General features: G+C 51.4%; 1 protein-coding gene across 1 annotated transcript; it reads left to right on the top strand.

Moving 5' to 3' along the window:
* The first annotated feature begins 703 nt into the window (after window positions 1-703).
* On the top strand, window positions 704-13,040 carry LOC128725040 (titin-like). Its single transcript, XM_053818759.1, has 4 exons — window positions 704-811; window positions 8,872-9,271; window positions 9,340-12,619; window positions 12,695-13,040. Exons 1-4 carry the CDS (start codon window positions 704-706, stop codon window positions 13,038-13,040), a joined length of 4,134 nt encoding a protein of 1,377 aa, XP_053674734.1.
* The last annotated feature ends 379 nt before the right edge of the window (window positions 13,041-13,419 follow it).

Genomic DNA, 13,419 nt, shown 5'->3' with positions numbered 1-13,419 from the left:
CGTGGAGCAGAAAAAAAGCAAGAAATTAACGATGAAAACGATAACGACAACAAAGTACGATATTAATAAATTAGCCAGCTTGCCGATGGATGGGATGGGTACACAAAAACCCCAAGGGATTCCCACTAAAAAACAAAAAAAAGACTCCCGAGCCACACACGGGAAAGATGAAACCATCCAACCTCGCTCTGGGTTGTGGGTCTTCGTTGTCGTTTTGATGAGGAACCCAACTGAAATACGGCATACACGATGGGTTTCCCGACCCACGTGGTTCTGTGTGAAGAGACGGCGATTGAAAAAAAGAAAAACGATCGTTTATCTTGCTGTAGGTCTGCCTTCTCTTCCACTGGCGACAACGAAGGGCCTCACGGTTGCCAATTTGGGACTAGTCGCGTCTCCGATTACGATCTTCGGAATGTGCGGTCACACCACGATCGCCATTGTGCTGGGAGAGAAATGGACGAGACGTTTCCTTTTCCCATTCGCATGCAAATAGAGGGCCCGATCCGTGGGGATGTGGTTTTTGCGGTTGGTCATTCATAGTTCACGTGCGCAGCGTCCTGCAGCAGCGGCGCATTTTCCCAAGCGGCACTCTTTCCAAGCCTTACTATGATGGGATGTGTTACGCAAGCGAGTGGCCGCGCGTACAATTTCCTTCTGCTGCAGCGGCACATTCCGGCGCTCTGGTGCATCCTTGAGCGCAATGGAGAAAGGTCTCTTGCACGTCACGCAGCAGCAATGTTCGCGGGATGTTCGTGGAGGCCGGTTTTTCGCATTGCTGGACTCAGGACACACGTGGGGTGACCGGGAGGTAACATTCCGTGGCCATGGCGAACGAAAGCGTAAGTGTCTTTCACCCTGGGCTTCGGCCATCGCCGTGACTTTCAGATTCGATCGAACCAGCGCCGCCTTGGTCCCCTAAACAAGTCCGACTGGTTCGTTTGGTTTTATTTTTCTCATTCGCTTTTATCGCGCCCTCCCGGGAGTGGCTGTGGCCGCGGTTGTGGCGGAATTGGGATGAATCTTCGATCGGCGCCGACGCACTCGTGGGCAGCGAGCGTGTTATCTTGGTTTGATCCACGCCGAAGCCGGAATCGCAGAGAGGAAGCTCAACTCCTGAGCTGAGCCGGCTTGTGGTTGCTGAGGCGTCGCATAAACTTTCTTCCGAATGCATCCAAACGATGGTCGGGGGGGGGGGGGGGCAAGAGCTGGCGGAGAAGGATGAAGAGAGGGAAAATGTGCCGCGTGCCCCCCACCCGTGTTTCGATCGAAACCGATCGGCTCGTAACCTTCATGCCGCCTCCAGACCGGATCCGGGGGTTCGTCGCTTGGTGAGTCTTTCGTTTCAGCTAACCGGACAGACGGTTGGTCCGGTTTCGGGGTTGCGTTCCGTGGCATGCCACCCGATACGATATGGCAAAGGAAAGTGGCTGCCCCCGGAGGGCATGATAGTACGCCTCGTTTCAACACGTTCTCCCTCCCGGCGGTCCCTGGGCACTGATTGCGCGCGTTTGTGCAATCAAAGGTTACCTCGCGGGTCCGTTCGGGTGCGATGGACGGAAGCAGACAGGCACCACGTGCACAGCTGATGCGCATTTTAATTGGCCACTTCCAGCGCGAGGTTCAGCCGGGGTGCGAGTCCTTTACCTTTTCTCTTCGTCCGTCCGTCATCGTCAAAAAAAAGGTACTCATCCGAATTGCTTTGCGTAACGGTACCGACAAACCGCCGTTCGATCGTTTCGATTAAGCACACATGGCACGTCTGCCTGGCAACAGGTCCTTTCACTTCGATAATGCGATCGTTCAGCATGGTGTGTATTTTTTTTGCTTCGGTCAAACGTTGGCCACTGATAGCAATAAAAAAGCTCAACCTGGATAGGCCCCATGGGAATGTCCTCGAAAATTGGCCGCAATTGGCGCAAGCGAGTCACCCAGTAGGTGAGAACAATCGGTGAATCTTCAATTAGCTCCGGCACACGTAACACTCGATGCTGGCCGTTCGGGAGAGATGATTTAACACGGATCGAGGTTCCGCTCGTCGATCGACACCATCGTTAACTTAAACCAACGGGCGTGTATACGTGTAGGGCGCGTTTTTTCAGATGACCTTTTACACACCAAACGTCCGGCAGTTCATGGGAAGAATGAAATCGAAAGTGGTTTCTCTCGGTCACGCATCATTTGGCGGGCGAAAGAAAGGCGACTAAGGTACGATAATAAAAAAAGATCACCGTCTCGCGGTCGCTACCTAATGAAGTTGTCCTTAGCGCGGACTGCTTGGCAGGAGCGATATAAAATTTCGCTTCCTCTCTCATAATCGTCGACTCCGTTCCGGATGTCTAATACATCGAATAAAGAGGGAAAAAAAGCGCCCGAACCGATGCTAATTTTATTATGCATTTCTTGACCCCCCCCCCTCCCCCTTGGGCTCGCATTCCATCGATTTTTACGAGCGTTGAAAGGGGGAGGACTTTTCGGGGATGGTCACCACCACCATCACCGCGGTGGGCGGTGTCGTTGGAATTTTCTACGTAGGCCGGTTCGTAGGTCTGTGATGGAACACTTCGATAACAAACCATCGGAGCGTACTTTCCCCGATTCGGGACGCGAAACGTTGCCGGTGGATCAAGGAGGTTGGCCCGCTCCGGAACTCCGAAACCCGATCCGAAAGCGTCCCCGTGGTGCGCCCTAAAGTCCTCGTGCTGATTAGTTTTCCCACCCTTCAACGGGTGTGTGTGTGTGTGCTGGTTGTTTTATTTTCATTTTTTCGCCAACCACCGACGAGACGACCGAGGCGTATGCTAACGCGATGGTAGTAAAATTCAAATCAGCTACCCTCAACGGACCGCCATGGGTTCGGGTTTCCGGGGACGCGGAAATGTCCAGATCGACGGTTTTTGTTTTCCCTGTTCCGTGACGGAACCGAGAGGTTGACCGTGATCCCGGGCGCGTGGTGGCATCGCAAAGGGTGTCTAGTGAAAGTTGTCGGTACGAATATGTTTATACATATATTTCTCTTCTACCATAGTCTCGATCTCTGGCTTTCAGTCTCTCTTTCTCTGGCTCTGTCTCTTTTCCTTACTCTTCTAATTTCGAGGAAGATCCGACGTGCCACGACACGGTGACACAGCCTCCGTAGAGTTTCGTCGTGATTTCGAAGGCCAGTCTGGAAGGTAGGCTTTCCTTCATTCGCTTTTCCCCAAGCGATTGATTCTCCTTCTCGCCTTCACTCCACCGAAATGGTCTCGATCATTTTACGATCGATCGTATCGCGCGATGATTGACTGGATTCGTCGTCGTCACCGTCATCCGTCGTCGCAGGCTCGTAATCCGCTTCAGTTCCCTTGAGGCAATCAGCCGAGGGTTCCCACGTGGTCCGATCGGCCCGGAACACGTGTCGATTGATTGGTGATAAAGTGACACATTACAACGATTCGAAACGGGGCGTTCGAAAGCGACGACAATGTGTGCCTGTGTGGAGAAAAAAAGGAAGGAAAAGTGAAATGTCCGACGGAGGATTATATTTTCGTCTGCTGAGCGGAAAATCCCATCATGCGGCTTCATTCCCGTCGTCGTCGTTGCACCTTCCGAGCTTTTTTCGACGCGTTTCAGCGGTGCTAATTATGTTGTTACGCCAGCACCGACTGTACACATTGCATTATCTATCGCGCCCGCTTCTCGTGCGATTGGGTGGTTCGCGTAATGGTTCGCGATTCGCGCACGGAAAGTGCTCGAAATTATGGTTCATCAACTCGATCTGCCTCCCGCAATCTTCTGCCCACCGTTTGCAGCCGTTTGCTTCCTGCGAAAGGGCTACTGGGTCAGTGATGCCCACGTGAGCCTCGACGGCAACTTCGACGATTGCGGCCACTCGTTACTTAACGTTGTTGTGTTTCTTTTTTGCGCCGGATTTTGCACCGATTGCGCATCAGCACGTCGGCGTACCGGGCAGATTTTATGACGGCGGTGTGGATAAATATTGATGCGGCAAAGAAGCGTGCACTCAGCTGGTGTTGACCGCACGAGCGAGTAAAATCCACCGTACCGTTTTGTGCTACCGTTTCCGACACCTGGCGCTGAAGGAAAAAAAGAGGCAATTTTTCACCACCCGTCTGTTAATCCTAGGTTTTCCTTGGCTTTCCACCACCACAGCAGATAGCCAGCTTCAGCTCGTGGCAAACCACGGATAATCTTTGCGCGCGTGGTGGCTTTATCGTCGACACGGTTCGTCGATTGAGTCGGTTGGCGTCTTGTTTTATTTCGGGCTTTTATTCGCGTAATGAGGATTTTTCATCCGTCTAGCCCGTTGGTACACGTCGAAGAAGATCGTGCGCTTTGGATGATTCATGCATGGTGCCACTTGTTTAATACTTCTTTTTGCTTGCACATTAATTTACCTCAGAGAGTTTATACTCTCGGTTACGGATGTGGCAATCGAACCAGGAACTGACGTTATAACGAACGCCAAGGGCTTCTTCAGCTACACCCCTTCGGTTGTCCAATATGGTGTCGCAGCGGACACATCTCATGGGAAGGGAGAAAAATCCTAAGACCTACAAATTGGTGGCTAATAGTACAATTTAATTGGAAATACCACACGTCTCGGTCCTCTTTGGATGAAAATCCTACTTTATGGCACACTTTATTATGCGGTTATCGTAAATTTAAGCTGGGAGCCACTTTATAGACGCCGCCCAACACCGTGTGATGACGTCCTTTCTCATTTCGGGGCAGACCCCGAAAAGGGTTTACGATTTTTGAACAACTGAACGCATGATGGAACCTCGTCAAAGGTTCATTGGAACTGTTTTTTTTTACTATCATTTTCACATCAATTCAGTCTCAAATTAGGAGAGCCATTCGATTTTACCCACTCCGATCGCGCATTTGCTCGACGGCGAAACAAATAAGGGATAACGATCGTTCGCGCTTCTCCACGCGATCAGCTCAAAAAGTAGCAGCTCAATTGACACGTCCCTGTCCAGGCGGTGGTGGTTTTTCACGTTCGTGAAAGTGAAAGGCGCGGATGTCCAGCTCCGTTACCTATTGTGGACCTAGTACGGTGGCTTGGGGAAGAAAATCCGATCGCTTTGATGATGTTTAGCCGATGTTCTCGGTTCATTAAAATTCTATCGATTTTTACGGTCATCTTCCCCGTGTGTATGGGGGATTTATGGCACGCAGGTCTCGCTGCAGTGCTTTCGAGGCTAGAATTGATGGTGGATGAACGGGACCTGCTGGATGAATGGCCGATTGGTGCGCTGGACTGTGGTGACGTCGTTCAATGGCGACGTTGTTGCATGAAACGAGCTTGCCGCCAGACTCAGAAATTAAATCAACACCGCTCGGTCGGCGTCCTCGATGGCTATAGTCTTTTAAATTGCTCAGGATTACAACCTGAGCCGTACATCCACGAAGCGATGCATTTGTTCCCATGGGGATCCATCCATATGGACCCTCGGATCGTCGTGGTTGACGTTTCTTGTTGCAATGCGATGAAACCCCACTACAATGCTTAGTCACGTGGCGGCTGACAGCGAAGAAAAGCAAACACCACACGCACCATCAGCCGGACGGTGGGAAGATATCACAGCTAGTAGTGGGGTTGATAGGGAAAACAACAATACTACCAGCGCCGGACGACGAACTTTCTCTTTCAACACCCCGAGCCCGGACGCACGTTGCGTTTAGCGGATCGAAGCTTCTGCCTTCTGCGCGATCAAACCTGTGACCCAACAACGCCAACATACGGGAGGCTCTATCAAGAAGCGGCGGCAGCTACCAGAAGCCTGCAGGAATGCGACCCTTACACGATACCCGTGGTAGAGGGCTGAAGCGTTGATTTATTGTTCAGTGATGTAAGACATTGTCCAGAATGTTGTCCAATATCGGTGGAGCAGGCTGCAGAATGAAGTGATCCGGTCTGTGGAACTGGGATCGTAAATCCCAGGAATTATGAGCAACCTGCAGAGTGCGCGAGAGACTGCCACGGTGTGGTCTCGGTGCAGACGTTGATCAAAACGGTGAAGATTATGTCGAAGCCATTTATGATCTTGCGCTCTGCGTTGCTGTCGCTTGGTTGTTGAAGAAATACGAATGCTTCTTTGACAGGAGAGAGGGAAGTTTGGACAACTACCACACAAGAGTAGTGACGAACATTGGGCTGATCAATTTTGTCTTTGGACATAATCTTGCCAGCTGGTGGGATTGGAATAGAGTCATGACCGATTAAAGATCGCATTTGGTCGTCGGTTTGTTATGTAGCTGACAGTGATTTAGTACCAGAACGGATGTCAAACTCTGTGGATTTACTGATCAACATCATGCGCATCTTTAGAGCGCATCATCGGTCTGAACGGAGATGTCACATGAGAGATGGTAAAAAGTAATCCAAGGCCGTATTTCAATACAAATTCTAGCAGAACTGTCTTCACAGCAAAAAGCTATTAGTTTTTTGCATCCCGTTCATCATAGTTATACTGATGTGCATCATATTGTGTTGACATATGAAAGCCTATTGAGGAGTGAAAAGTGGAAAATGTATTGACTGGTGAAATGTATCGATGATGGATTAAGAGATCCTTACGTATAAGGGTGCGAAGCGTTACAGCACGATAATACCAACGAACAAGTGATCACTTCCTGACACCGGTTAGCCATGCGCGACTTTTACGTCCCGTTGCATAATGCTCACATACCAAATGCAACCCCTCGATCAATGGCTCTTTAACTTCCTCGACAACATAGTTGAGCGCTCGCGCCTGGCTGCTCGGCGCATCAATAAAATCTTCCTCGTCAGCTCGACTGACTCGGCTTCACACACACGCTACATACATGCTTCACGTAGTGGCTCACCACTTGATTAATTAGTGTTCAGCATTCGGCACGTCACAATGTTGACTCGTGTAGAGCCTGCGCCTGCCTCCCGGGCCTGGCCCATTAGCTCGAGGTGCTAGTGGGTGAAGCTCATTTGAAAATCATAACAAGTCGTAAAGCTCGCCCATTTCGCCCCTAAATGATGACCTCCTTCGGGTCGTCCATCCGACGTGTCGACATCTGGTCACGGTTCCTTGATCGTGACCGGTGCGATCGGTGCGTGAGCGTCACGGATGCGTGTGGGAAATATGTGTGCGAGCGTGGCTTCACGAACGTTAAAAGCATTTTCGATGCAAATAATAATTATTACGCGGGGCAGCATCGATTGCCGAAACGCTGCAATCAATAATATACGCGGAAAATTACCAAAACCGTGCATAATCTCTATTTAATGCTATGGTTGGGAGATTAACATCGAACCAAAAAAAAAATGACAACACAAATGTTTTCTTTCCCGATGTCGGCTAATTGAGCGATTCAGTAACTGCGATTCGCGGGGCCAGATAGCGGAAAATATGATTAAAATCGGCGAATAAATTGGCGAATGGAGGCGTCTCTAGCGACCGCTACATAAAGCCGAAGATAGTAGTCTGTTTTTTGCTTAAGTAGAAGAGAGAATAAGAAAAGCTGTGGGCAAAAAAGTAACGACCTGGCTATGAGATTTAATTACCCATTACGGATGCCATTTGGGGGTTTTGTTTCTACGCGTGGCTCCCAGGATAAGGCCCTAGATTCAACATTCGGCAGCGCTCTTGCACATCGGTGAAACAATATGCGCACACAATTGTACGCTTAACCGACTGGCACCGGCGTAGATGAAGCTCGCAAGATAGCATGCATAACACGTACCACAATCCCGAGCAAACCCCCCAGGGCATGGTGTCGATGAAGGTGTCTTCCTTACCGGCGCTGCAGACGCGGTTAAAGATTCCTATCGTTCATGGAAGGTGCCCACGGTTTGGTGCCGTTTCTATACAGACCGCGAGAGGTGTCGCGTCGGTAACGAGAAGAAAGGAAAAAAGTAAAGGCAACCCGAACCGCGATGGGTCAATGGCGCCTTTCGCTCGGTGCGCAACCCACGGAATCGTTTAGGAAAAGTTTAACTCATTTTTAATTGGACATTATTGTCGTCATTTGTTGCCCGGCGTAAGGCCCGGGCATCCCTAAGTTTGGCGCCCGTTTTGTTATATGAGTGTGGGATGTCGGAAAAGGGGGAGGAAGGCATTTTCCTCCGACGATGATTAATGGCCACGCAGTGGTCCGTGAAGGATAAGGTGAAAGAACGCACCTGCAATCCAACATGTATGTGTTTTTTTTTGGGAAGATGTACTCGCGAGCTAGGCTTAGCCTTCCTGAAGGGTTGCGCCACTGGTACTGATACGGATCGATTCTATTATGAATACATCTTTGATTATGGCTAGCCCTCGAACGCATCCAATAACGGTGTCTGAGCTGGACCCCATCCAGGTGGCGTGTGGATCCAGACGAGGTGAATCTGCCCGTCGCTGGATGTTCTATTCTGCATTCCTGCGCGCTGGGCAGAGAATTAAACGGGATGAAAAAGTGAAAGTCACTCGATAACAGAGCGGCCGATGGTTAGCATTAAAGTGTGAGAAAACATTCCTATACTTATCTCCTAATCACGGGTCTCCGGATCGGTAGCATTACGCGGCAATATCCGTGCGGCTTGATCGACCCGAGGATCGCCTCGTCTAGTGCTGATATGTTGGCAGATGGGCTAAAAATTTGACGCTGTCAGCTGGTGCTTTGTTGCTGGTGTTCCTCCAAAAAAGGCGTGTTCCTATGTTGGCCTACAACCCTCGTGGAATGCGCTGTGTTGCCTCGGTGTCGTTTTAATTGTCGACGTAGTATTCGTATTGCTCAATGAAATTATACAACAATGGAAATTGCAAAGTTGCCACAGCTCCAGCGTTTGGCGTTTCGATCGATTGATGCTCTAATTGTTTGTGTCACTTTCCACCGTCTCTTCTGCAGGCGATCGCCACCTTGGTGGTCCTCCATGGGTACGTGGAGTCAAAGAATGCAACAAGCCCCACCAAGAGCTCACATCCAACGACAACAACAACGGTGAAGCAAACGACAACGAAGTCGGCAACGACTGCAGCAGCAACAACGAAGAAACCGGACGACAAGCAACCGGGTAGCGACCGGGAGGCACGTGGCAAGCGAACGCTCGAGTTTGGCAACTTTGGCAATTATAATTACTATCAGAGCGTACCGGCAGCGCATACGGCTCAGCGTCGTGTGTCACACGCTTACCAGGACCCGGGCCAGTACAATCACTACCAGAGCAACTACATTCAGCCGCAGTTCGCTTACCAGCACCACTCATCGCCGTCCGGTCCTGCTGGAGCACCGGCAGGATCTTACCAAGGTGAGTACTTAGCTAGCAGCATTGGAATTGAAATGTTGTTTCTCTAATCAATACTTTCTCAACCGTAGCGTTTGATGGTGATAGCAGCAACTCGATCGGTAATTTCCAGTCGCTGCCACAGGCGGTGCATACGCACTACATCGAACCACCAGAGCCGATCATCGAGATCATCATCAAGGAAAGCAACGATTCGCTGCCACTCGACACCCAAACCATCCTACCGAGGCAGAAGAAAAAGAAGGAAGAGGTGCAGGTGTTCTACGTGAAGTACCACAAGGACGAAACGAACGGACAGCTTGTGCTGGACGATCCGCTACCCGCGATCAAGCCCATTCCGGACGAGAGCGAAGAGGAGGAAGATCTTTCACAAGAACCGATCGTTGTGACGCCTAGCCCACCGTTAAAGACGACCACGCTACGCGCCATCATCAATCCCGACTCGGAAAAGTACCACAGCAATAGTGGCATTCGCATCTCGTTCGGTACCGAAGACAAGCACCAGGCAGGCCATCAGTTGTCGGAGTCGGAGAGCGAGTCGGTGGCACAACCGATCGTAGCTCTGCCGCAACACAACACGGACCATCGCTCGAAGTCGGACGTGTTCTACCAGCAGCACCAGCAGTTTGTGCAGCAACATAACGACCGTGCCGTTCGACAACAGTATCCACATCAACCGCAATCGCCGCAACAGCCACTACCTCAGCAACCACATCCTCAGCATCAACATCATCATCATCAGTACAGTGTGCCGGTACAGCAACAGGCGCCACAGCCGCAGCAGCCGCAGCAGCCTCACCAGCAATACCAAGCACACCAGTACCAGCAGGCTCATCCGGCACATCATCAACAGTTGCCTCAGGCACAGCCACTCGTGCAACAACACCAAGAACAGGCAAACTTTGGACAACGCTTTGCTCCCGCAACCCCGCAGCCATATCGTGCACAACCACCACCACCTCCGCCACCGCCGCCGCAATCTCAGCCCCAACCTCAGCCACAACATCAGCAATTCCAGCAGCAGCAGCAGCAACAACAGCAGCATCATCACCAACAACATCAACACTACCAGCAGCATTATCAGCACCAGCCACCAGCGCAACCTCAGCCGCAGCCACAAGCACCGCGTGTAGTATACAATCAGGCGCAACCGCAGCCTCAACCGCAGTACCAGTTCCGTCAGCAGTTCACGCCTCAGCAGCAACCGCAGCCGCAATATTTCACCCAACAGGCTCCAGTTCCGCAACCTCGCCCGCAGCAGGTTCGATTCCCTCCCGCACCAGCACCGTCTCCGCAGCAACAGCAGCAGAACTATTACCAACCGCAGCCACAACCGCCGCAGCAGCCTCCACATCAGCCACAATTCCAGCGGCAAGAGTTCCAGCAACCGAAACCGATCCCGATTCCGCTGCACAACATCAACCAGCAGCCCCCACTGAGGCAGCAATATTCTTCGCCGCCTCCGCAACCACAACATCAGCAAGTACCGCCGCAGCCACAATTCAACCAGCCCTTCAACAACTTCTACAAACAGCAACCTCAGTCGGTTCCGCAACCGCAGGCACAACCACAGTTCCGCAAGCCTGTTCCGCCGCAACCATCGAGTCTCCAGCAGCCACCATTCTTGTCGGCTCGTCCGCAATCGCCAGCCCAGCAAGCTCCGGCATTCCACAATGAGCGACCGGCCTACTTCGACGTGCCCCGACCGGTGCAGGGTGGGCTAGTGCAACAAGCTGCACCCAACCTAGGGCCAACGAGAGCCCCCGAGAGACCAAAGGGCGTCCCGCAATCAAGTCTCACCGATAACGAGCATCTAGCTAACCTGAAGCATGTCCTTCCGGCCGGTGGAGAACTGGTGGCATCGGTGTCCAAGTACGAAAAACACATCACGGAGACCGTCAACGGACCTGCGGCTGGACAGCGGCTTACAGCAAGCTCCGCACTAAACGACCCCCTGAACCGTCCGCCGTACTACAACATACTGCCCTCACAGGAGCTCATTAGCCACTCGATCGAACCTACTCTCGAGACGATCGGAGGCAAAAACATCGGTCCTCTCGCATCGAACATTGGTCCGCTACCAACTCCTCAGAAGTACGTTAGCCAGCAGGCGGCGCAGGTGATCCCCAATTCGGAACCGCTGAACTTTGGTGTGAATCCACGCTTCAATACAAACTTTGAAGGAGGCGCATCGACGGCCCAAGGGCTTGGCAGCACGCCATCTACGGTTGGTACTACTCGTACAACCTACTCCCCTACCTTCTCGACAACTCCGCGCACAACCGTAGGCCGTTACACGGCTCCTCCAACAACGACGACGTACCGTACGACGAGGCCTCCGACCACGGTGACTACCACCACTACGCCTCGATCGGCAGCTGAAAGTGCTGCGGCCAACGAAAAGAAACAGAAGGCTCTCTTCGATCTGCCTGACGAGGTGCCGGATGATTTGCGTGAACAGCTGCTGTCCTCGGGCATCCTCGAGAACGCCGATATCAGCGTGTTGGATTACGACAAAATTGGTGAGACGGCGCTCGAGAACCTACCACCGGAGCATCTGGCAAATTTCTTCAATGCCGGCGGCGGCTCTCAGTTGGCCGGTTCCAACAACGTGTTATCGGTGGTGAAACCAAACGGTGACAAGTTGGCGGAGAAGTTCATCACGAAGAACTACGATGTGAAGGATAAGCAACAGGATCGTGACCGGTACGAGATCGCGAAGTCTAATGAGGGCGACAGCGAGGCAGTGCAGCTACCGGAAGCGGACCAGCCGACGATTGTAACGATGCCAGAACGCCAAAACGTCGATCTGAAGGTTGTGCGCTTCGACTCGAACAATCAGCGCAATGTGACTGATCGCTACATTAAGCAGGATTCGACCATCTTGCCGTCAGTAGATGTGACAAGTGAGGATCAGTCAGACCAGAATGACCAGGTGTTCAATCGCTATCTACCTCTCAAGATCAATGGAGCCCAGTTCCCCATCCCGGATGTAGTGGAACTGCGAGGTCGCAAGATCGCCAGCGTTGTAGTATTGGCTCCGGTGGACGGTGAACCTACTAATGTGCCGAAAAGTGGTGAAAGCAGCGCCAGTGAAGAAGGCGCTTCGAACGGTGGATTTCTGATCAATGCCGAGGACGATTCCGCCACGACAGACGAGCAAAAGGATCAGCAGCAACAGTCGCGTTTTGAGCGGGACGTGTTGTTGGATTCTAAGAAAATTAAGTTCATCGCTGGCGAAGCGCTAAAGCAACTGATCAAAAAGCCTTCTCGGGAGAACTTCCGTCGGTGGTTAGATCGCGAGGGCAAAACCGATGTCGATCTGCAAAGCGTGGTGCTGTTGGTGACGAGGTATGTACATTTCGTCGATCGATGAAGATGATGATTGAAATTACGGCTAACTTGCTTCTTTTATTCTTCGCACAGGAACGAGAACGATGAGCAGGAAATCTTCATGTACGATATTGCAACGAAGGGCGTGACCCATCTGAGCGGTGAACTGTCGGCTGCATTTGTGCAAGTAGCAGAAGAGAACGCCAAGACACAGAACTTCGACGAAGTGCCCATCGTGGATAGTGGTATCGTGGAGCAGATGGAAACCAAGTCGTCTGAATCCAGCTTGGACTACGGTGGCGACAGTTCCTTCGCCCTGACGTCCTCCGAAGAACAGGACGAACAAGCACAGGCATCCGAACGAAAGGCATTCTACGTCTACCCGGAGAACTACCGGGGGTTGGAGGTGAATTCGGGCTACAGTAACATTAAGAAGTGAACGCGAATGGAAACAGATATGGTCCCGTGTCGAAAGTAAGAAATAGTTCAAATTGTGCTTAACGTAACATGCTTTAGTTCGTAGCTTCCGGGGGAAGGAGAGAGATGAATGAGAAACCTGACCAAGCTCGAGCGACGGATCCAACAAGCTGATGCAACTGCTGCTGCCGGTAAAGTAAGAGTCAACGCACGTCCCCGAATGTTAGGTGGGTACTGAGAATGAATCCATGTTCGTCCGTTTGACTGTATGTATGATCTTTGTTTGTGTACGTATGTGTGCGTTTTGTATACGTGTGAGTTGGCTTAAATCGATGGATTTCTATGGCAGCAGCGGTTCAAGGAAGAAGGATAATATAAAATAGTAAACAGTAATCGAAAAG

The sequence above is a fragment of the Anopheles nili genome, chromosome 3, assembly GCF_943737925.1.
Source record: "Anopheles nili chromosome 3, idAnoNiliSN_F5_01, whole genome shotgun sequence".
Taxonomy (NCBI): domain Eukaryota; kingdom Metazoa; phylum Arthropoda; class Insecta; order Diptera; family Culicidae; genus Anopheles; species Anopheles nili.
Note: the sequence above shows the minus strand (reverse complement) of the source record. Positions and strands in the feature narration are given on the sequence as shown.

Excerpts from the sequence above, each read along its gene's own strand:
- LOC128725040 (XM_053818759.1), top strand. The coding sequence starts at position 704 with ATGGAGAAAGGTCTCTTGCACGTCACGCAGCAGCAATGTTCGCGGGAT. Across the intron at positions 812-8,871 it reads ACACGTGGGGTGACCGGGAG|GCGATCGCCACCTTGGTGGT; the intron begins GTAACATTCCGT and ends TCTCTTCTGCAG. Across the intron at positions 12,620-12,694 it reads GTGGTGCTGTTGGTGACGAG|GAACGAGAACGATGAGCAGG; the intron begins GTATGTACATTT and ends TTCTTCGCACAG.